The sequence below is a fragment of the Huiozyma naganishii genome, chromosome 3 (assembly GCF_000348985.1).
Source record: "Huiozyma naganishii CBS 8797 chromosome 3, complete genome".
Taxonomy (NCBI): Eukaryota; Fungi; Ascomycota; class Saccharomycetes; order Saccharomycetales; family Saccharomycetaceae; genus Huiozyma; species Huiozyma naganishii.
In genome coordinates this window covers 224,593-244,907 of record NC_035924.1, presented here as the reverse complement: position 1 = coordinate 244,907, position 20,315 = coordinate 224,593, and the positions used below count along the sequence as shown (strand labels likewise).

Sequence of the window (20,315 nt, the reverse complement as noted above, 5' to 3'; positions counted from 1 at the left end):
TGTTGTCTGCAGACTGGTGCGATCTGTGAACTGCTGGAAGTAGGCTAAACAGAATATTATATCTTTATTTACAGATGACTGTCCTGGCCACTCTGAAGGTTGAGGATGAGGAGCAGAGAAGTTTGAATCGAACAGTATCGAGTGGTTCTAGGGTCACACCCACCTTGGGAAGGCAACATGCATCGTCATCGGCTAGTAGTTTGGACTTTGCTAAATTAAGGACTGGCCATGGTGTTAATCACCCGTTTGCTAGAACGCTGTCCACGGTAACAAGCTATGAACAAATGAAACGAGATAATAGGTTGGCTGACTACCATCTCAAAATTGTTGTTGTCGGTGATGGCACAGTGGGTAAGACCTCTCTACTCATGTCGTACGTTCAAAAAACATTTCCAACAGAATATGTCCCAACAGTGTTTGAAAACTACGTTACGACTATTGAAGGGCCTCAGGACAAATGTATTGAACTGGCGTTGTGGGATACCGCCGGACAAGAGGAGTACAACAGGCTCCGCCCGTTATCCTACACAAATGTTGATATTTTGATGATTTGCTACGCTGTCGACAATAGAAACTCGTTCAAAAATGCAGAAGATATTTGGTACCCAGAGGTAAAACATTTTTGTTCAGGGACCCCCAAGATTTTGGTTGGCCTTAAATCCGATCTTTACGCCGGTGAACATATTAACGAAATGGTGGAACCTAAAGAGGGGGACCTACTTGCTGAGAAGATAGGTGCAGTGTTGCATTTGCAGTGCTCTGCCAAACTCAGAGATAACATAGATGAACTGTTCGACGCTGCCATAGATATTTTACTAGCAGACGAACTATACACAACAAAAGAGCCATCTTCTCTGTTACGAAATCCATTTAAGAAAAGTGGGACATTTTCGCCGTATAATAAGACGGGTTCAGCATCTAACGGTCAAAACAGATCAATAAAGGTGAGGAAACATAAGTGTTCGATTTTTTAATCAAAAAACTAGAAAATAGATAATATTCCATGTCTACCACTGTGGGAAAAGAATATTCTAACGCAATCACCCATCTCTTAACTAATATATCTACCTTTCGTAATAAATAATACAATCGCTAAAACAATGTTTTAGTATAAATTGTCAACATCAACCGATGTCTCTTCAGAATCTGGTATTTTTTTTCTTCTTTTTTTTTCCTTGATGAAAAATATCGATGAGGAGAAGAAAATATTCTATGCATGCAATCAGCATCGATACAGTTCAATTTAAGCGTTGATGTTTCAATTGCTACGACGGAACTGGTACAAAGCACAAGTTTGTCTACGGGGAACAAAGATTAGTCATACCACCAACAGCATATTGATGTCTTCAGAAAGCCCGAACGATACCAAGAGGCCTTCCTCCGCTATTCTTGTGAATCCACCAAAGCAAAAGAAACAGAAACTTAAGAGGTACAAACAGAAAAAGGTAGATGTTACTTCCCCTTTAGGTATTTTGCAACTTGAAATTGACGAATTATTGAAGGAAAACAGTTTGGCAAGAGAAAATGTATGCAACGATATTAAGACTATATTGAACGACAAGACAAACGAGATCAGGGACAAATATCACCGCGAAGTCTCCAACGTCAAGGTACAGAAACTTACTTCCAATGGCGATGGTTTGGCTCTTATTGATAATCCTGTCGAAACCACTAAGAAACAAATTGTTATTATTCCATTTGGGTTGCCAGGTGACCTTGTTAACGTCAAAGTTTTCAAAACACATCCTTACTATGTAGAGAGTGATTTGTTAGACGTTTTGGAAAACTCCCCTCTGAGACACAATGAACTAATAAGAGATAAATATTTTGGGAAGTACTCCGGCAGTCAGTTTGAATTCTTAACCTATGAGGACCAACTAAAGATCAAGCAAACCACTGTTGCTAATGCTTACAAATTTTTTGCACCACGGTTAGTATCCGAGGGATTGCTACCTGAAATTGGTACCACTGTTGCATCCCCACTAAAATACAATTATAGAACCAAAATCACACCTCATTTTGACATGCCGAGAAGGGCCACGACCTTAGAGGTGAGGCCGCCATTAGGTTTTGGTCAGAAGGGCCGGCCCAAATGGAGGAAAGAAACATTGGAAGTTGGTGGAACAGCTCCAATATTGGACATTGATAGGTGTGAACTAGCTACTGATATTTTGAACATCGGTCTAACTAATGAAAGAAGAAAATTTGATGTAGAGTTCAAGAAATACAAGAAGGGAGCAACCATATTGTTGAGGGAAAACACTGTGATTTTAGATCCGAAAGTCCCAACAGAGGAACAGTTGGGGGAAGGGTCGAGAGATATCAATGGTAAAGTCAGCTACATTGAAGTTGCGGACGAGGAGCATGGAGTTGCACTAGCGAAAACGTGTGTCACCAACAGCACGCAGATAGTGACGGAATATGTTGACGGGTACGTGTTCAACTTCAGTGCCGGTGAATTCTTCCAAAACAATGACTCAATTCTACCCATTGTGACGAAATATGTGAGAGATAACCTGCAAATCCCTAACTCTAGTTCCCATGATCCGAATTATTTGGTAGATGCTTATTGTGGCTCTGGGTTATTCAGTGTTTGTAGTTCTAAAGGGGTTACAAAAGTCATTGGTGTTGAAATTTCCGCTGATAGTGTATCCTTTGCCGAGAAAAATGCCAAGGCAAACAATGTCGAAAATTGTCGGTTTATAGTCGGGAAAGCAGAAAAGCTGTTTGAGTCTATTGATATACCAAGCGACAGAACTTCTGTGATTTTGGATCCTCCCAGGAAAGGTTGTGATGAGATTTTCATGAAGCAACTATCGGAGTTCCACCCAGCAAGGATTGTTTACATCTCTTGTAACGTTCATTCTCAAGCTCGTGATCTTGAATATTTCTTGAAAGAGACTGAAAATGGCAAGGATTACAAAGTGGAGAGTTTGAGAGGATTTGATTTTTTCCCACAGACGCATCACGTTGAGAGTGTCTGTGTCTTGTCTAGAGTGTAGAAAGAGCGTGGGACGGTAAGAATCAACGAATTTTGACCACCATGCATTTATTTTCCAAGAGTATTGTAAGATATATATTTTTGTGTCTAGTGATCCCTTCCGTAGAACATTCAAGGTTCCACGTTCTAAACAGCTGAAACGGAAAGGCTATGGTTACCAATTATTGTGATACAATTGAGCTATAGATTGCAAGAAAGCTGAAAAAGAGGCATATTCCTCACACACCCTTTGCATATACCAGCTCAGCCTACTGAAGAACACATGTCTTGGTGCGTTGACTGCTCGTAGAAAAATATGTATCTGTTGTATGTACACAAATGGCCTACCGGAAGGTATACGGAAAAGACAGCAGCCAGCAACGTCGTCACCTCACTCGGACCCAAGCTGGTTATTATCTCCAAATTTGTAAACCTGAACACGAGATCCGTCCGTCCCGCAACCCACTCCTCCCTGAGAAACGAAGAAGAACGAATTGAGGGAAAGGTACCCAAGAAAAGGACTCAGTGTCTCAAAACCACCAGACCGTGCGTGCGCAGATCTAATCAAGACAGACATAGAGACAGGAGACCAGCCCAGTGTAGTAAACCAACACCCAGCCTTGAGGATTCGCAGAGACATAGTTCCGTCGGGTGGACCCCACTACCCCGGAAGCGGCCCCACGCAGGACATGCACGGTTCCCGAAGGGGCATTTGTCCATGTCCTGCTATTTCCGCATCGGGACACGAAGCAGGAAAACGCGGAGTGACAACTTGTCTCTTGTTGTTGTTTTTTCTTTCCTGGTCACAACGTCTTGGCCTTGTTGTCAACAGTTGCAAAACTTCCCTCCCCACCCTTCTTGGTCACCAGCAAGACAGATAGGGGGTCAACGTACGCACCTACATATACTACATATATATAGACATAGATATTTTGATATAATATCTGTTTCCAGTTTGTTCGTTTTTCTGTGCAAGCGGTTGTAGGTAACAGAGATAAGAGACACTGCAGTGTTCTCATAGGTAGCATATATAATCATAATAGGCATGGTGAAGAATCATATTGCCATTGCAACACTTTTGTACTCGCCAGACTATTTGCCCGGTGTACTGACGCTAGGTTACAGACTGAACACCATTTTGCAAGAAGCTGTTGACTTCCCCAAAGTTTCAACATGTTTGTTCGTCACGGAAGCGGTGTATAACGACGCGCTGACGGACTTGTCCAGGAATATCCTACACTCGCTCTATGATGACGTTGTACACATCAAGCACTTGGATGGCAACTCAGAGATCATCGCTAATAATGACTATAACTTGCAGTTGCTGAAGAGACCAGAGCTGGCTTACGCACTCATTAAGGCGAGACTGTGGGAACAGATACAGTATGGCCAAATATTGTACTTGGATGCAGACACACTCCCACTCAACGCGGGGCTTTTGGATGTTTTCACTTTGACTGACGACCAAACGGCATTGGAGATTGGCGCATCCCCGGATATCGGCTGGCCTGATATGTTTAACAGTGGTGTGATGACAATCGTCCCGCACGAGACTGTAGCCAAGGATTTGCAGAAATTTATTTTATCGGAGACTTCTATTGATGGGGCCGATCAAGGTATACTAAATCAGTATTTCAACAGAAACTGCAGGGATTGGAAGAGGGAACCTAATAACCCAAGGCAGTGGATAGTGCTGCCCTTCCTTTACAATGTAACAACACCAAACGTAGGTTATCAATGCCCACCGGCTATGAGATACTTCAAGAACCAGATCAAATTGATCCATTTCATCGGTAAGAGCAAGCCTTGGAAGGCACTGACGAATAAAACTTTTGTTTCAAACGAATACACTAACTGGTGGTTCTCAATCTATAACGAGATGTGTACGAAGTACACTATTGGGAACTGCTTCAGTGCTGTACAAGAAAGACCCGGGGAGGAACAGTGCCCTCAACCGGAGGAAGAATATTACGAACAAGATGAAATCCCACAGCAGTACAGTTCACCTGTAAAAGCAACCGATGACGGCGATAAACATGAACCAGAATGTGCTCAGGAAATGGAAGGGAAACCATTTGTGGAGGAAGAGAGTAGAAGCGAGGAAGAAAAACCACGTACGCCGGTATTTATACCTTTGGATTTCAAAGAATGGCTAACGACGTTCATCAAGAAGGAAGATTTTGGCACTTCAGAGGAGCAGCACGTCACACCACCAGATGCCACTGAAACACACCATTTGGAGCAAGATATTCAAGCCTTGTCACTGGATGAGTCAACGCAAGAAGAACCATGCATAGAAGAGGACAAACCAGCACAGTCGCATGAACAGGCACATAAAACGGAGGACACATCTGCTGGAGAAGCGACACAGGACCAGCCAGATCAAACAATGGAAGAAGCGACACAGGACCAGCCAGATCAAACAATGGAAGAAGCAACACCCGAGGCTACCAAGGAACCAGTAACTCATTCAAACTTCAGATTTGACTGGGAAAGTTCAAAGTACTTGAAGAAAGTGGAAAGGATATTCCCAGATGATATCTTCGAATACGAAGTTGATGAAGCCGAACATGTACCTGAACCAAAACATGTCACTATAAGCGATGACAACCTAAATGACTGCCTCGATGAGGAAATTGCCGACTACTGTCTGCGAGATTACATAGACATCGGGCACGATGAAGACAACTCGGAAGAACAACACAAACGCAAATTGGTTGAGCCGGGTGCGATACATGATAAAAAGGACGTAGAGGAACAGGTACTAGAGGAGAAACAAAGTAGATTCCAGTAAGGCAATTACATGAGCTTACACCCCTACCAAACCATGAAACCATCCCTTCGCACTTGTAGTGTCGGGCTGTGCTATAATAAACCCTCATATAAACGCAAACTGAAAATGAAAAAACTTAAACTAGAGGTAAGGACGAGCTGAATATTTCATCATAGCTAGTGTAAAGCACTCCGCACTTCAACTCTTGGTTACGTATTCCATAGTAGCACACTATCCAAACCTTGTGGTATCCACTTGACCATATCACTCCTTACGGTACTTTACCCGGTCTTAAATGAAAAAAATTTTTTTTGAAATTTTTTTTGCAAAAAAAATCTTTTGCGTGAAAAATTTTGTTCAACTTTTTTTCGATTTCTTCTTACTTAAACGTTGTCCTTCCTTTGCGGTTCTTTAGTTGTTGCATTTGTAGGTTTCTCAGAGGATCAACAGCCCCAAGCATATTTATTACTAAACACAATAAACATGTCTGCTTCTGAAGGTATTCAGGAAGTTGAGGAGAGTCAAATCGACACCAACTACGACAAGGTCGTCTACAACTTCGATGACATGAACTTGGAACCAAACCTGTTGAGAGGTGTTTTCGGTTACGGTTTTGAAGAGCCATCTGCTATTCAACAGCGTGCCATTATGCCAATCATTGAAGGTCACGATGTTCTAGCTCAAGCTCAATCTGGTACCGGTAAGACTGGTACTTTCTCCATTGCTGCTTTGCAAAGAATCGACCCAGCCATCAAGAATCCTCAAGCTTTGATGTTGGCCCCAACCAGAGAATTGGCTTTGCAAATTCAAAAGGTTGTCATGTCTCTTTCTTTCCACATGAACTTGAAGGTTCACGCCTGTATCGGTGGTACCTCTTTCATCGAAGATGCTGAAGGTTTGAGAGATGCTCAAATTGTTGTTGGTACTCCAGGTAGAGTTTTCGACAACATCCAGAGAAGAAGATTCAAGACCGACAACATCAAGATGTTCATCTTGGATGAAGCTGATGAGATGTTGTCCTCTGGTTTCAAGGAGCAGATCTACGAAATTTTCACCATGCTTCCACCAACCACCCAAGTCGTCTTGTTGTCTGCTACGATGCCAAGAGACGTTTTGGAAGTCACCACCAAGTTCATGAGATCCCCAGTTAGAATTTTGGTCAAGAAGGACGAACTTACCTTGGAAGGTATCAAGCAGTTCTACGTCAACGTCGAACAAGAACAATACAAGTACGAGTGTTTGACCGATTTGTACGAATCCATCGCCGTCACTCAGGCTGTTATCTTCTGTAACACCAGAAGAAAGGTCGAAGAGTTGACCCAGAGATTGACTGCCGACAACTTCACTGTTTCCGCTATCTACTCTGACTTGCCACAACAAGAGAGAGACACCATCATGAAGGAATTCAGAAGTGGTTCTTCCAGAATTTTGATTTCCACAGATTTGTTGGCCAGAGGTATCGATGTCCAACAAGTTTCTTTGGTTATCAACTACGATTTGCCAACCAACAAGGAAAACTATATTCACAGAATTGGTAGAGGTGGTCGTTTCGGTAGAAAGGGTGTTGCCATCAACTTCGTCGTCAACGAAGATGTTGGTGCCATGAGAGAAATTGAAAAGTTCTACTCTACCCAAATCGAAGAATTGCCATCCGACATTGGTACCCTATTTGCTTAGGTTCTGTATTAATTTGTTTCTTTTCTTCAGATTGGTATAAGTATTTGTACCATCTTTCTCCCCAAACTTGGTATGTTGTGCGAAGGTCAGACCTCCCACTCTATAAGTAGTAAGTCGCTTATTGTATAGCAAAAAATAAAATAAAATAAAACTAAGTTAGATTACAACCACTTTAGAAATAGTACCGTGTAGATACTTTGTTTACGTACAGTCTTCGTAACTAGGGCCTTCGTGGGCACTGAGTATAGCGTGTTAAAGTAGATCTGGAATAAAAATGAAAAAAAAAAATTTACCTCACTGTGAAGCGAAGAAAATGAAAAATTCATCTATTTCTATGATATAGTGGAAAACGTTTGCTTAGCGATGAGCTGAATAAAAAGCGCTTTCAAGTACTACGTGTTGCGGTGGTACTTTTCAACGGAACACTGAGGAATGAAACTGGCTAAAAGTGATTTGTCCCGTATAGCATTGGATGCTCTGATCGCGGAATGCAAGACGAATCCAAAACTGGCAGAGGAAAAAGATGTCCAGATAATAATAAACACTGGTAAGAACAAATTGAATGCGACAAAGGACTACATACCCCGGATCATCCCTTTGAAAAACTGTAAGCTCAACCATCCAAAGGATATGAGAATCCTGTTGATCACCAAAGACCCGTCAACTTTGTACAGAGACTCGATTGAGAAGGACGAATATCTGAGAGACGTCATAAAAGATGTGATCTCGGTAAAGCACCTGAAAAGAAAATACAAAGGTGCAAAGATAAATCTACTATACAAAGAGTTTGATCTAGTAGTGGCCGATTACAGGGTTCATCATCTCCTACCCAAGATTCTCGGAGCCAAATTTTTCGCGGGAAGCAAGAAACTACCATTCATGATCCGTTTATCGAAGGCAGTGAGGGTCAAGCACCAGCAGATGGTCAATGAGTGCGACTGCAAATACATCAGAGCACAATTGAAGAGCATCACCAAGAACGCATACTACGTGCCCAACAAGGATAACTGTCTCACCGTGAGGATTGGCCAAGTCGGCAGGCAATCGGTGGACGACATGCTCGATAACGTCGTCGACATCATCCAGTTCCTCTCGGACATAAAACAGAAACCGCAAGGCGGTATCATAAGGGGACCCGTCGTGTCTATTTTCGTCAAGACGGCCAGCAGCGCCTCTCTGCCTCTGTATGAAGCAGATGCAAACAGCAGTGCAACACATAATAACGAAGATTCGGACAATTTTGAGCTGTGAAGCGAAAGCATGAAAATTGTGGCTGCAGCATCGTACATACTACATTTTACGTAAGTATTGAGAAGAGCAACACCGGGTGTCGCGGATTGTATGTAGTTGCGGCAATAAAATCGCACCACGGAGGGCAGCCAGGTTTCACTACTGCTGGAATGCTGCTACTAAAAAAAGAAAGCCCTCTAAGGCCCTTTTTTTAGCAGAGACAGCAACGACATTCTCGAGCCGTTGTCTCTTGCTGCGTCCCTATTATCTTTTCTGCCTTTCGTTTCTTTGCCCGATTAAGCGATTCTTCCCGGTGATATAAGCAGATTCTATTGTGCATCTGTTGCAACAGATGCAGGGCCGCAACAGTATGGGCCACCAGTCTCAAGGCTGTCGAGGGTCATATATATGCACAAATATTTCTAATGAAGACTGTGTGTCGGTTACCTCTCCTAGTTGTTACCTGGGTTTGGCCCTAGGTTGAATAGTGAAGAGGGATCTCTCTTTTGCCAAGAGAATAGGTGTGGCGGAGGCGTTGCGGGTCAGAAAGTATGACTGCGATTCAAGTTTGCACGATAGAGCCTGGAACGAGCCGGTCTCAGTCTGTGTCAACCTCCGCCGAGCATTGGCATGGAGTAATGACCGTCAACGGTTCTGAAGTGGGGACTAAGCGTGCTGGGAAACTGTCATTGATCAGTGGTCGTGTTCTTTTCTACTCCGCATTGTTTGTGGTGTTCTTTGTTCTGCAATACACTGTTACTACCCTTTGGAGTTCGTATTCCAGTGCTATATTAGACGCTCAGTATTCCCAGCTTTCCAAGCAAGTGCTAATAAAATATGATAGCCTTACTAAACGATACATGGTGGACGGGTCCAAGTTATCTTCATACACCTTTAAAGATAATGTATTGCAGGAGGATATCAATACAAGCGATTATTATATTAGAGAAAATGCTACATTACTGATGCTGGTGCGGAATTGGGAACTCGCCGGTGCGCTGCATTCGATGAGATCGCTGGAGGATAGGTTTAATAGAAATTACCACTATGACTGGGTGTTTATGAACGATGTGCCCTTCACAGACGAATTCATAGAAGCTACATCTGCGATGGCAAGTGGTAACGCTTATCATGTCCTGATACCATCGAGCGACTGGGATACCCCGGAGTGGATCGACAAAGATTTGTATGAGAAAAGGCTAGAAGTTATGAATCAAACAAACGTGCTTTACGGTGGTTCAAAGTCCTATAGAAACATGTGCAGATTCAATTCAGGATTTTTCTTCCGACAGGAAATCTTGTCGAACTATGACTATTATTTCAGGGTGGAGCCTGAGGTCGAATACTTTTGCGATTTCCCTTATGACCCATTCAAAGTGATGAGGGAAGGAGGGAAAAATAATGGATTCGTCATTACGCTACGGGAGTACGAGGAAACCATTCCTAGTTTATGGGAGTTCGTTGAGGAGTATATTGATATCGATGATGGTCGGGACATCCATATGGATTCGAATTCGCATAAGTTCATTACAGATGATGATATAGTGGGGAATAATAAAGCCATTTATGTTTCCAACAACGCTTACAACATGTGTCACTTCTGGACCAACTTTGAAATCGGGGACCTAAATTTTTTCAGGAGTGATGAGTACATCAGGTTTTTCGAGTTTCTTGACAGCAAGGGAGGATTCTACTATGAGCGTTGGGGAGATGCCCCAATTCACTCGATCGCAGCGTCACTTCTTCTGGATAAAGACGAGGTCGTTCATTTTGATGAGCTGGGTTACAAACACGACCCGTATTACACATGCCCATCAGCATACTACATGTTCCTGAAACAGCGTTGCCAATGTAATGCGTCCAGTGAGACCAATTTAGACCTGCATACGCTAAGTTGTTTGAGAAGGTGGTGGAAGCACGGCAGCGGTAAAAATTTCATGAGGTTCACAACTAGCTAGAGCTGGGAAAGCGCACATTCATATATAAAGTCATTATTTATTCTTACAACATCGATAAGCAGTATCCCTGCAGTGCATGACAGTCATCACCAGTCGTTTCGATCAATCTGAATCAATTTCTCGTAAAATGAAAATAGAAAAAAACTGAAGAAACATTCAAAAGTTGTTAATGATGATTAATATGATGCTATTTCGAGTTCCTGTTTGCCTAGCGGGACCATCGTTCTATTCAGGAAAAGTACCATACATTTGCAGCCATGAATGGGAATTCCAAAGGTAGTGATCCTCTTTTAGCAAATTTGAATGCTTTTAAGAGTAAGGTGAAATCAGCTCCCACTATTCAGGTTAAGAGACCTGGTAGTAACAGCACCAGTCCTGTCAAGAAACAGCAACTGAACCCAGTGAAGCTAGAGGGTTCTGACGGTATTAAAATAATCAAGGACACCAGCAAAACCCCAGAAGTGCTAGAGATTCTCTCTGATGAAGACAGCAATAACGATTCGGAAAGTTCCCCTCCAAAAGGTAAGACCGGGGTCCATTGCTGCTGCTGCGCTGCAAGCATCTCAGACAAATCTGGCACAGAGCCACGACTCTTCCAAACTACTGTGGGCAACTGAGTACGTTCAAAAGAAGGGGAAGCCAGTCCCTATAAATGAACTTATGGACTATTTATCCCTGAGTCCCAACGACAAAGTGCTTGATCTACTGAAAAAACTAGAGAAAATCGAGTTTGATCCTAAGAAGAATGCTTTCAGGTATATCTCTACATATGACGTGCACTCCCCTGCAGAGTTAATAAGGTTGTTGAAATCACAAGTAACCTTCAAGGGGATATCGTGCAAAGAGTTAAAGGATGGGTGGCCTCAGTGCGACGAAGCTATCAATGAGTTAGAAGAGGAAAGTAAAATTCTTGTTCTAAGGACAAAGAAGGACAGAACCCCCAGATACGTGTGGTATAACAGTGGTGGTGACCTGCATAGAATCGATGACGAATTTATCAAAATGTGGGAGAACGTTCAGTTACCACAATTTTCTGAACTACCTAGGAAATTGCAAGATTTAGGGTTGAAACCGGCCAGTGTCGATCCAGCAAGTATCAAAAGACAAACATCAAGGGTGGAAGTCAAGAAGAAGAGACAAAGAAAGGGGAAGGTTACGAACACGCATATGGCCGGTATTTTGAAGGATTATTCGAGCAGAGGTTAATAACAGGTTTCTATTATAAGGCTAGTAATGCAACAAGTGGGAGTCGGATTTATTTTCCTAGTAATTTGAACGTATAAGAGAGCTTAGACGCCCTCGGATTCAACTAATTTTATGCTTGGGCATTACGATCCATGTGTTGAATGTGAAAGGTGGATTATCACTACGCATATACATATAACATATAAAAATACAGAGTGGTATACATGAAATGCAATTATTTCTTGTCCTTCTTTTCCTTCTTCTTTTTTTTGTCTTTCTTGTCCTTCTTCGTCTTTTTCTTTGTCCCCTTCTCCTCTACTTCGGTGGCTATAGATTCCTTATGAGAACGTTTCTTTGTGGAAGTTTCTTCCGATGCACTTTCATCGTACCCGGAGGCATAGTGTCTAGTTATCAAACCGTCAACTTTGGGCACGTTTTCTCTTGGGACTCTCACTTTGTCAAAGTTGATATCGGGTATTGTCTTTGTCTCTGAAATGGTGAATATCTTGTTGAATTGAATTGGTTTCCCACTCTTTTTATCATTACAAGGCTCTAGAGCCTCTCTAGATGCATCCGGTATCAACAATGTCAGGTTACTGTTCTCGCTGATAGCGTTTGAATTCGATTCAATACTGTACTGAATATTATTGTTCAAAATAGTCTGAGCTCCATTTGCTCCCACGGGTAGAGTCTTCAGCTTTGAGATGTCCAAATTGGCAGGCAGTTTAAACAGCCATAATTCCTGGTCACCGTTCTTCTTGGCAATTTTTTTACTCAGCTGGATACTCTTAAGATGTTTGCATTTTTTGTAACCTGTAGGGACAGTGAATTGTGGCACCTGCTGTTGCACAGTTTCCGTTTCTGATTCAGAGTCTGATATGTACTCCTTCGACAAAGTAGATGGTTTAGCCATTGTTTGTTCCTCTCTACCGTTTTGATGGCAGCCCTGAAACCCTGAACAATGCAACTTCTGCCAAAATTATAAGTTGCTCATCGCATTTCAACCGTCCACCAAACTTTCCAATATTTTTTCCTTTTCGCAAAACTGAAAAATTTTTTTTTCATTCTTGAAACCCTACATTTTTTAAGTGAATTTTCAGTAAATTTTGCATATAAAAAGAGCACCTTTCGACGACATTTGAAAGCTCGTAAAACTTCTGCCTCGTCCACTCTTTCTCTTGTTCTCTTCCAATATTCATTTTGTACTGATGCAATAAAACTACAAGCATGGCTTGAGAGCAGTTATCATCATTGAGGACAATAACTAAGGACTCGTCTGTTAGAGTTACTGTGTGGTCTTTCAAGGCTGGAAGGCTCACAAGACTTTTGTATAACGGGTCGTGTTTTTATTATTTTTCCTGTTTGGAACTGTTCCATTTTTCCTGTGCTGCTTTACCGAGGTTCTCCTGTGGTCAATTTGGTATATTTTAGTGGATTGTTCCTATTATATGAAATAAATTGAAAATTTTGGCAACGATGAAAACATCCTCCTTCTTTCCCAGTCCGACTCGACCATGACGATAGGGATTGTGTTACGCATTGCTATTTACGAATAGCAAGCTTTACTTGCCAGTGTAATTTATTACACTACTTAAGATTCTGAGCCTTTTATTTTCAAATTACTATTATTTCTATTCTGCGAGCAATATTCTACTACTACTACCATTACTATAACTACGTTTTTTTTTGTACGCATGGTATCTTGTTTGAAATATCCCACTTCATGGCGTCCGTGCCATTACAACTTTTTTTTTGTTTTATGAATTCGCGATGATGAAAACTGTACCTTACATTCGCAGTTTCCACGGTAGAGGTACGCTTACGAACCCATCGTTAGTACCTACGGTGACCGCTCTATATGAGACCTTCCTAGGATGTCTGAGCGTTTTCATAATAACATTCTTAATTTTTGTGTCTTCTGTTTTCGTAGTATCGCCTACTTATGGCTTGTAAATCAGTAATTATGTGACCTTGATGGTTAATACTCTCTTTATATAGTGCCGAATGGTTTCGGCGTCCAGTTTGAACACCGTTCCCACTTTTTAATCGGAACGGGGTCCTGTGCTGCCGGATCTTCTTTGAGTGTGGACTGCATTTTCTGCTTAAGTCGTTGTAAATCAGCCAGGATATCATCTGCGCTCAAGTCGGTTATCAGGTCTTGGTTTGCAGTCTTTTCATCACATTTGCTCTTCAGTCTCCGTTCGTATGCTGCTTTTTCTTTAGAAATATCTGTTTCTTTCCTCAAAACACCAATTACCTCGACTAGCGAGTCTTGAAACTCTCCCTCATTGCTTTTGTTTTTCCACTTTCTCTTCTTGTTATTCCTCCAGTCGTCGTTTGCAATCTGTTGACGACTCAGCAGATTCAACAATCTGGTACACAACTCCAGGGATAGTGTGTTTCGATACCTTCGTATCAAATCCATCCAATCTTTGTATTGGGAAGTTATCAATTTTATGTTACTATATTTCAGCAACACGTTGAGTAATTCCCTATGCAGATTATCTAGTCTCGGATAATGGGCTTCAAGAGCTGTTATTTTCGTATCTTCAAGAGAAGAAATTTGCGTCTGATAAATTTTCAGTATCTGGTCCATCGTGTGGAATAGAAATTGGTCCAATTTGCAGATCAGAACTTGTGTCAGAAGTGGTGAGTAGCTTGACAGGCATATACTCACTAATCTAGCTTTATCTTTACTTGCCCTCCAGAGGTTCCTCCAACTCTGAACGTAATTATCGAGATTGGCTTCAATCTTTCTCTGCGTCTTGGATTTCTCAATTTCAGAATGGTCCTCAACCGTAAAGCTTTCGCTGCTAATCAATTTCTTTCCCTTAGCGGGAGTCCACATAGATTTGTTGTTCAAAAAATCTTTAGAGAAACTAGGCCAAGACGAAATCAGTTCTTTCAGCTGCTCCGTGGTAAATCCAGTTGCCTTTTCTGTTTCGTCTTCTGCATCGGTATTCTCTGCTTCTTCACCCTCGCTCATACTCTCTTCCAACTCATTATCTTCCCAATAATGATCACGCAACCATGACAGTGCTTCCTTTGACGCAATCCGTAGCATATCTAATCCTGGAAGCTCTCTTTCGTGTGTTCCCCAATGTCTCAGATCAACAAACCAGCTACTCAACCCGACATTCTTGGCAATGGTGTGTAACGGAATAGCAAATTGAGATCTTTGGTTAGGATCTAGGATACCATTGACAAATCGAATTAGCGTCATTGTATACATCAATCTAGCGTTGATTTCCCTGCTAATGTCGTCACTATACAACGACTTCTTATCCATAATCAAAACATTTGTCAGTTGTGCTGTAGACTCAATAACATGAGGTAAATACTGGGATCCTTTGCTCTTGTAACTTTTTACTTTATTGATAGCTCGTAATTGCAACCTCTCCTCATCGCTATAAAACCAATATTTTAGTTCATCTAACTCTTTCTTATCAGCCCATGGGACAATCCTAGCGTGGACCATTATATCCTGGGCTTGTAGTGTATATCACAAAGGATTCCCCGATGGTGTGTGATGAGATTGTGATGAGATGCCGTTAGAAGTAAACAATTTTTTTTTCAGTTTCTCATAATATTCAATGAGGAGAAATAGGTACTGTGCACCACTACCTTTACACTATAGCATATATAACGATGAAAGGGTATGCTTGAAGTTGACCAAGAAGCTCAGCGCATGCTGAGGAAACGGAAGAGACCTACTGTGGTCTGTACCAATTGCAGAAGACGGAAAAGCCGATGCGATCGTGAGAGACCTTGTAATACTTGTACACGCTTTGGTAACGCAGATTCGTGTGTGTACCTTGATTCTTCCCCGTCTTCTAATGAGCCCCAGATACTTCTCACTTCATCCCGCCGTTCAAACTCATCTAAAAGCCATGATTTCAGGACCGTATCATCTGTCCCAGATGTGGGGTATCAAAAGGACAAAACATTAATGGATCTCGGTCCACGATATATCAACATCATTCCTGCTGGATTTTACGTGGCAGCAAAAAGATCTGCTGTGAATATTTTCTCACCATTTACTGATGTTGGGATGGAACATCGAGATCCATACTTGTCTTTCCTTGTAAGATTTAGAAGCATCTCCATACGAAAAATGATGACAAAGTATAAAAGGAATAACACAACTACAATAATTCCAAATCTTCCCAGATCATTCATGCCGTTGTCAACTTTTGATTTCGATGAAGGGAATTATTTGGACGCAAGAGCACAATATTATTTCAGGCAGCATAAATCTTTGTTTAACAAGTTTGCGAAGTTTAGGGAAAACGACTCCAAGAAATTCACCGACACTAATATTGATGTAAAATATTATATGCCTGGAAAAGATGTCTTCTTGAAACATATATTCCCTTTTTTCACGGGTTATATTTCAACTATTGTCCCTATATTTGACACTAATGTGTTGAATAAAGAAATAGATACGCTGTATTCGAAATTGGAAACCAGAGATAAGTTGGAAACCAAAGATTTTGAGCATATTCTGTATTGTATTATACTACTAATAACACTATTAACTCAACTCTCCATTAAAATGACGAAGGATACTGCATGGAATAATGTATTTGAAGAGGTGCTGACCATCGACACCTCTCGATACGTTTCCATCATCAACCACTACTTGTTCGGTATGAAACTACTGAAAAAATGCACTTTGATGCAATTACAATGCCTACTGTTATTGAAACTGTATTACTGGTGTGGTCCGGAAGATAATGAGGGCACTGACTCGCAATATAACCAGATTTTTTTGAGTACCATCATCGGTAGTGCCCGAGAGGTCGGTGTGAATTGGTTTTGTTTTCTTGACGATACAAATTACTCCATCAGTATAGCTGATAAAACTCGACCATCCATATATGACATGAATTCAGATGCATATTCAGCGATATACAAGAAAATATGGGCAGTGATATTGCACTGGGACAGAAAGATGGCATTGGTAACGGGTCAAGAATGCAATGTCAATAAGAGTTATCCGTTCCGATACAGGGATAGTTGCCCTTCCACATGGCATGTAAAAATGATAGAAATCGATTCATTGTTATTGAAAGTAAACAAGCTACTCAATGACACCCCAACACGGGTGGACATCACACAGATGCGTGTAACTATTGACCAGGCGATTGATGAGACGGCGCTTTTACGAGAGAAAAATGAGATAACTGAGCTGCATCTAAATATAGAACTGGATTGGACCTTGGATCTATTGAAGTTGTCAATGCTGCAATGTGCAATGGTGTCTTTCGAATATGATGTGAGTGTTATATTATTCCACGAAACGGCTCAAGAGCTTTGGGACTTTTTGATATATGTGATACAGAAGGGAGAAACGTACTTCAGCGACTCTGGTAATTTGGACCCCTTTACAAAATTCTACACTAACAGAATAGTGGAGATTGTGACTAATAAAGTATGTGTGTTAGTTCCTGCTTTTATCTTGAGAGTCAGCAGGTTTTCTAGTCTGACGGACAGCGACAGGAAATCAATGTGTCAGTTCCTATTCATTGTTTCGTCAATTTACTTTAATGAATTTGCATTTGATAACTATCGTGCGTTCAAGAAGATGTTCACTGCAAAATTGAGTTACAAGATTTTGAATCGTCCCACTGGGAAAGACCCCTGGTTGATAATCTTGCAGTTCCTAGTTACCGAGTTGGAGATGAGCAACGGGGTGCTTGAAGAGGAGTGTAACAATTGTACAAAATTGGGGGACCTATTGCCTCAACTGTCGATGCTCCTGGAGCTAAAGACAGAAAAGGGGTCTGCGTTTCAGGCGGAGGATATTTTGACGATGTGGAACAAAGATATTTATCCAGCAGGCCAATACGATACCCGGTTTATGTTTAAAGTGCGCTCGGAGCAATTGTCCAAGTTCAATAAGGATAAATATGAGGATCGGTTCAACATTTTTGAATCGTTTTATGAGCATTCGAGTTCCACGCTGGCGGAAATGCCCGTTGCTACCAGCACGGCAGCCGATTATGGCGTGTTAGGCGACGCTGGCAACAAGGACAGTGTGTCTGATACATCCAGTATGACATTCCCGTTGGCGCCTAGTACTGTAACGGATAATTTGAATGTGAATTTTGAATTATTGGATGAGATCTTTGAGCCTATTGATTTTGTCTCATTCTTCAAGTAGCAGTCCGGTATAACAACATCGGTTGCTGAGGGAACGGGTAGTGTGGTGACGTAGTTTCCATACATAATAACTATATAGAACTGATTGTATGTACAGATAAGAAAGAACTTAGAGTGGGCAGGTGTTTGCCTCGGGTGTATGGGAGATTACAAAAATTCCTTGGCCTTTCTCGCGTAGGCGTGACAGTCTCTCAGCCACTGTCTGTATTCCTTGACGGAACCTATTTTCTCGCCGTAGTAGTCCGGGACCGGGTTGCTGAAACTTTGCGAGGAGGCGTCCACCCTATTATCAATGACGTGTTTCAAAAAGTCCTTGTTCTTGTCGTTGAACTCGGTTATGTACTTCCTGTGCGAGAGTTTGAAGAGCTGTGTTCCAAAGAGAGGTCCGAACAGGTACCCGAGGCACCCTGAAGCAACGAGCCCTGCAGAAATGACCACCAGTGGGTCGAACCCCATGATCATTTGAGTCGGGTCGATCTCCATGTTTGACAGAAACATCCACGATACGTTGCACCCTAGCAATGCGGTGAAAATGGACGACCCGACGTTAACAGTCCTCTGCGTTTTCCTCAGTTGGAAGAAATCGGTCCAACTGAGTTGACCTTGCACTGGGGGCATTCCGTTCGTTGCGTTTACCGATTTCCCCTGGACAGATGTTGATTGCCAGCGGAGGCCACCGGAAAGGATACGGCTACACGCTGGTGTCGCTGCCATGGCGATTGATTTTTTGTAACATAAGGAGAGCATCATCACGACGGACAATTATATGGTGAATTGAGATCGCTTCGTGCACCTCTACTTTCTGCCCTTTCCCTCCAAGGACGTTGCCATTTCTATTTGAAACTTTTTCTTCAGAGTTGAAATTATTATATAATTATAGGTTGGACTTGGCAGGTATTGTAAAGATGTTCAGGCGAGTTGTGAAGTTGATGTTGGTCAGAGCTGTATCCCTGTGTGTTTAAATAATCTTCTCTAATGATAAATACGAGGTGCATCGCACCTTCTATATCAGAATAAATAGGTGGACTTCACAAGTCCTGTTCGTCTAGCGTCTTGAACACGAAGACTGGAGAATCCTTCGAGTAAGTTATACCGTTCTGTAGCAGTTTTTGGAAGGCGTTGGTGTACTCCTTGAAGAAAGCGTTTTGGTCCTTCGCGAACTCCTTCACGATGGGCAAGTACTTGTCGTCCTGGACCAACGCCATGTCCGTCTTCAACATCATGTACCCCTTTGGTGAGTTGTACTGTTCGTTGTTCGCTTCGTTCTTCTCCAAAGTCCAGTGTTCGTTCAACAGGTTGTTGTAAAACTCGTTGGTGAACGTGTTCGTGGCGGCACCCCAGGGACCCTCGTACCCTGAATTGGCCAAGTGAGTCTTCCCCAGAGCGTGCCCTCCCATCAGCGCGACAACCTCGCGGTCGTTGAAATTCATCCTGTCGAAGAAGTTCCTCACGTACGAGGCACCATTGTCCGCGTCAGGAAGTCTCCCGTTGTCCGGGGTCGTATCCTCAGGCATGTCGACCCTCCCTGGTCTCCATGCGATCTTCGGTCCTTGCAACTCCTGCACCGCAGTGACACCACCAAGTGTGTACAGGTCCCCATACGAGATCCAGGGGAACTGCTTTTTGATGGGTTCCAAGAAGTGCGCAGCGTTCTCGAGCCCGTTGTTCGAGGGGTCGTTGGACTCCTTCTGGAACCGGTAAGTCCCACCAAAGGACCCACCAGTGTTGTCCTTCTTGTCCCACGTACCGGAACAATGCCAGGACAACCGTAGCAAAACGGGACCGTACCCTATGTAGTTATCGTACTCGTCCTCGTCACGCAACTTCTCAGCGATAGCGTTGTAAACGGCCTGGTAGTCGGACTCCCCATACTTCTTGTCCACTTGGGCAAGATGCGCAATGGGCGCACCGGCAACCAGAGGAGTCCACAACTTCCCCGTGGACCGACCGTTACCGTTACCGTTACCGCCACGGTAACCGTCACGGCGTTGGTGCAGATCAGCAGCGACACCTAGGACACCAGCGGACCCGACCAATCCGAGCATTACTCTACGAGAGAACACGGCCCTAGACGCGAGGGGCACAAACCTGTTAGCAGTAGACATTGAGCGAGTAGTTCTTGCTTGTCTGGCTGTATCTGCAAGACTGATCAATCACTGCATCGTCAGATCCTTCCTTATATACGCATCGCAGTGAGTCGTGTTCAGCCCAGAAGGGGAAATTGCCCGGTCGTTTCGTCGTGAGGAATTACTAAGCATGCGAGAAGGTTCAGAGGGAGAATTGTTTCTCGAGTTCGAGTTCGTCGTCGCGGGGTCAAAAAGTTCTCGACGTTGCCCCTGTTTGATAA

At 42.6% G+C, this 20,315-nt stretch overlaps 13 protein-coding genes across 13 annotated transcripts; 9 read left to right on the top strand and 4 right to left on the bottom strand.

Moving 5' to 3' along the window:
- Positions 1–74: 74 nt before the first annotated feature.
- Positions 75–974, top strand: RHO4 (Rho family GTPase RHO4; the record flags this gene model as incomplete). The annotated part of the gene is made up of 1 exon (XM_022606828.1): positions 75–974. The coding sequence occupies one exon, from the start codon at positions 75–77 to the stop codon at positions 972–974; it is 900 nt and encodes a 299-aa protein (XP_022463485.1).
- Positions 975–1,253: 279 nt separating this feature from the next.
- On the top strand, positions 1,254–3,002 carry TRM2 (tRNA (uracil(54)-C(5))-methyltransferase; the record flags this gene model as incomplete). Its single annotated transcript, XM_022606827.1, has 1 exon — positions 1,254–3,002. The coding sequence occupies one exon, from the start codon at positions 1,254–1,256 to the stop codon at positions 3,000–3,002; it is 1,749 nt and encodes a 582-aa protein (XP_022463484.1).
- A 294-nt stretch (positions 3,003–3,296) lies between these two features.
- On the top strand, positions 3,297–3,965 carry KNAG0C01240 (uncharacterized protein; the record flags this gene model as incomplete). Its single annotated transcript, XM_022606826.1, has 1 exon — positions 3,297–3,965. The coding sequence occupies one exon, from the start codon at positions 3,297–3,299 to the stop codon at positions 3,963–3,965; it is 669 nt and encodes a 222-aa protein (XP_022463483.1).
- Positions 3,966–4,025: 60 nt separating this feature from the next.
- Positions 4,026–5,774, top strand: GLG1 (glycogenin glucosyltransferase GLG1; the record flags this gene model as incomplete). The annotated part of the gene is made up of 1 exon (XM_022606825.1): positions 4,026–5,774. One exon carries the CDS (start codon positions 4,026–4,028, stop codon positions 5,772–5,774), a length of 1,749 nt encoding a protein of 582 aa, XP_022463482.1.
- A 462-nt stretch (positions 5,775–6,236) lies between these two features.
- Positions 6,237–7,430, top strand: TIF1 (translation initiation factor eIF4A; the record flags this gene model as incomplete). The annotated part of the gene is made up of 1 exon (XM_022606824.1): positions 6,237–7,430. The coding sequence occupies one exon, from the start codon at positions 6,237–6,239 to the stop codon at positions 7,428–7,430; it is 1,194 nt and encodes a 397-aa protein (XP_022463481.1).
- A 432-nt stretch (positions 7,431–7,862) lies between these two features.
- On the top strand, positions 7,863–8,681 carry UTP30 (Utp30p; the record flags this gene model as incomplete). Its single annotated transcript, XM_022606823.1, has 1 exon — positions 7,863–8,681. One exon carries the CDS (start codon positions 7,863–7,865, stop codon positions 8,679–8,681), a length of 819 nt encoding a protein of 272 aa, XP_022463480.1.
- A 617-nt stretch (positions 8,682–9,298) lies between these two features.
- On the top strand, positions 9,299–10,618 carry KTR2 (mannosyltransferase KTR2; the record flags this gene model as incomplete). The annotated part of the gene is made up of 1 exon (XM_022606822.1): positions 9,299–10,618. One exon carries the CDS (start codon positions 9,299–9,301, stop codon positions 10,616–10,618), a length of 1,320 nt encoding a protein of 439 aa, XP_022463479.1.
- A 480-nt stretch (positions 10,619–11,098) lies between these two features.
- TFA2 (transcription factor TFIIE subunit TFA2) lies at positions 11,099–11,824 on the top strand (the record flags this gene model as incomplete). Its single annotated transcript, XM_022606821.1, has 1 exon — positions 11,099–11,824. One exon carries the CDS (start codon positions 11,099–11,101, stop codon positions 11,822–11,824), a length of 726 nt encoding a protein of 241 aa, XP_022463478.1.
- Positions 11,825–12,038: 214 nt separating this feature from the next.
- On the bottom strand, positions 12,039–12,716 carry RPA34 (DNA-directed RNA polymerase I subunit RPA34; the record flags this gene model as incomplete). Its single annotated transcript, XM_022606820.1, has 1 exon — positions 12,039–12,716. The coding sequence occupies one exon, from the start codon at positions 12,714–12,716 to the stop codon at positions 12,039–12,041; it is 678 nt and encodes a 225-aa protein (XP_022463477.1).
- A 1,077-nt stretch (positions 12,717–13,793) lies between these two features.
- LAS1 (rRNA-processing protein LAS1) lies at positions 13,794–15,281 on the bottom strand (the record flags this gene model as incomplete). Its single annotated transcript, XM_022606818.1, has 1 exon — positions 13,794–15,281. One exon carries the CDS (start codon positions 15,279–15,281, stop codon positions 13,794–13,796), a length of 1,488 nt encoding a protein of 495 aa, XP_022463476.1.
- Positions 15,282–15,461: 180 nt separating this feature from the next.
- On the top strand, positions 15,462–17,969 carry OAF3 (Oaf3p; the record flags this gene model as incomplete). The annotated part of the gene is made up of 1 exon (XM_022606817.1): positions 15,462–17,969. One exon carries the CDS (start codon positions 15,462–15,464, stop codon positions 17,967–17,969), a length of 2,508 nt encoding a protein of 835 aa, XP_022463475.1.
- Positions 17,970–18,115: 146 nt separating this feature from the next.
- Positions 18,116–18,715, bottom strand: PAM17 (Pam17p; the record flags this gene model as incomplete). The annotated part of the gene is made up of 1 exon (XM_022606816.1): positions 18,116–18,715. The coding sequence occupies one exon, from the start codon at positions 18,713–18,715 to the stop codon at positions 18,116–18,118; it is 600 nt and encodes a 199-aa protein (XP_022463474.1).
- A 281-nt stretch (positions 18,716–18,996) lies between these two features.
- CCP1 (cytochrome-c peroxidase) lies at positions 18,997–20,073 on the bottom strand (the record flags this gene model as incomplete). Its single annotated transcript, XM_022606815.1, has 1 exon — positions 18,997–20,073. The coding sequence occupies one exon, from the start codon at positions 20,071–20,073 to the stop codon at positions 18,997–18,999; it is 1,077 nt and encodes a 358-aa protein (XP_022463473.1).
- Positions 20,074–20,315: the final 242 nt, after the last annotated feature.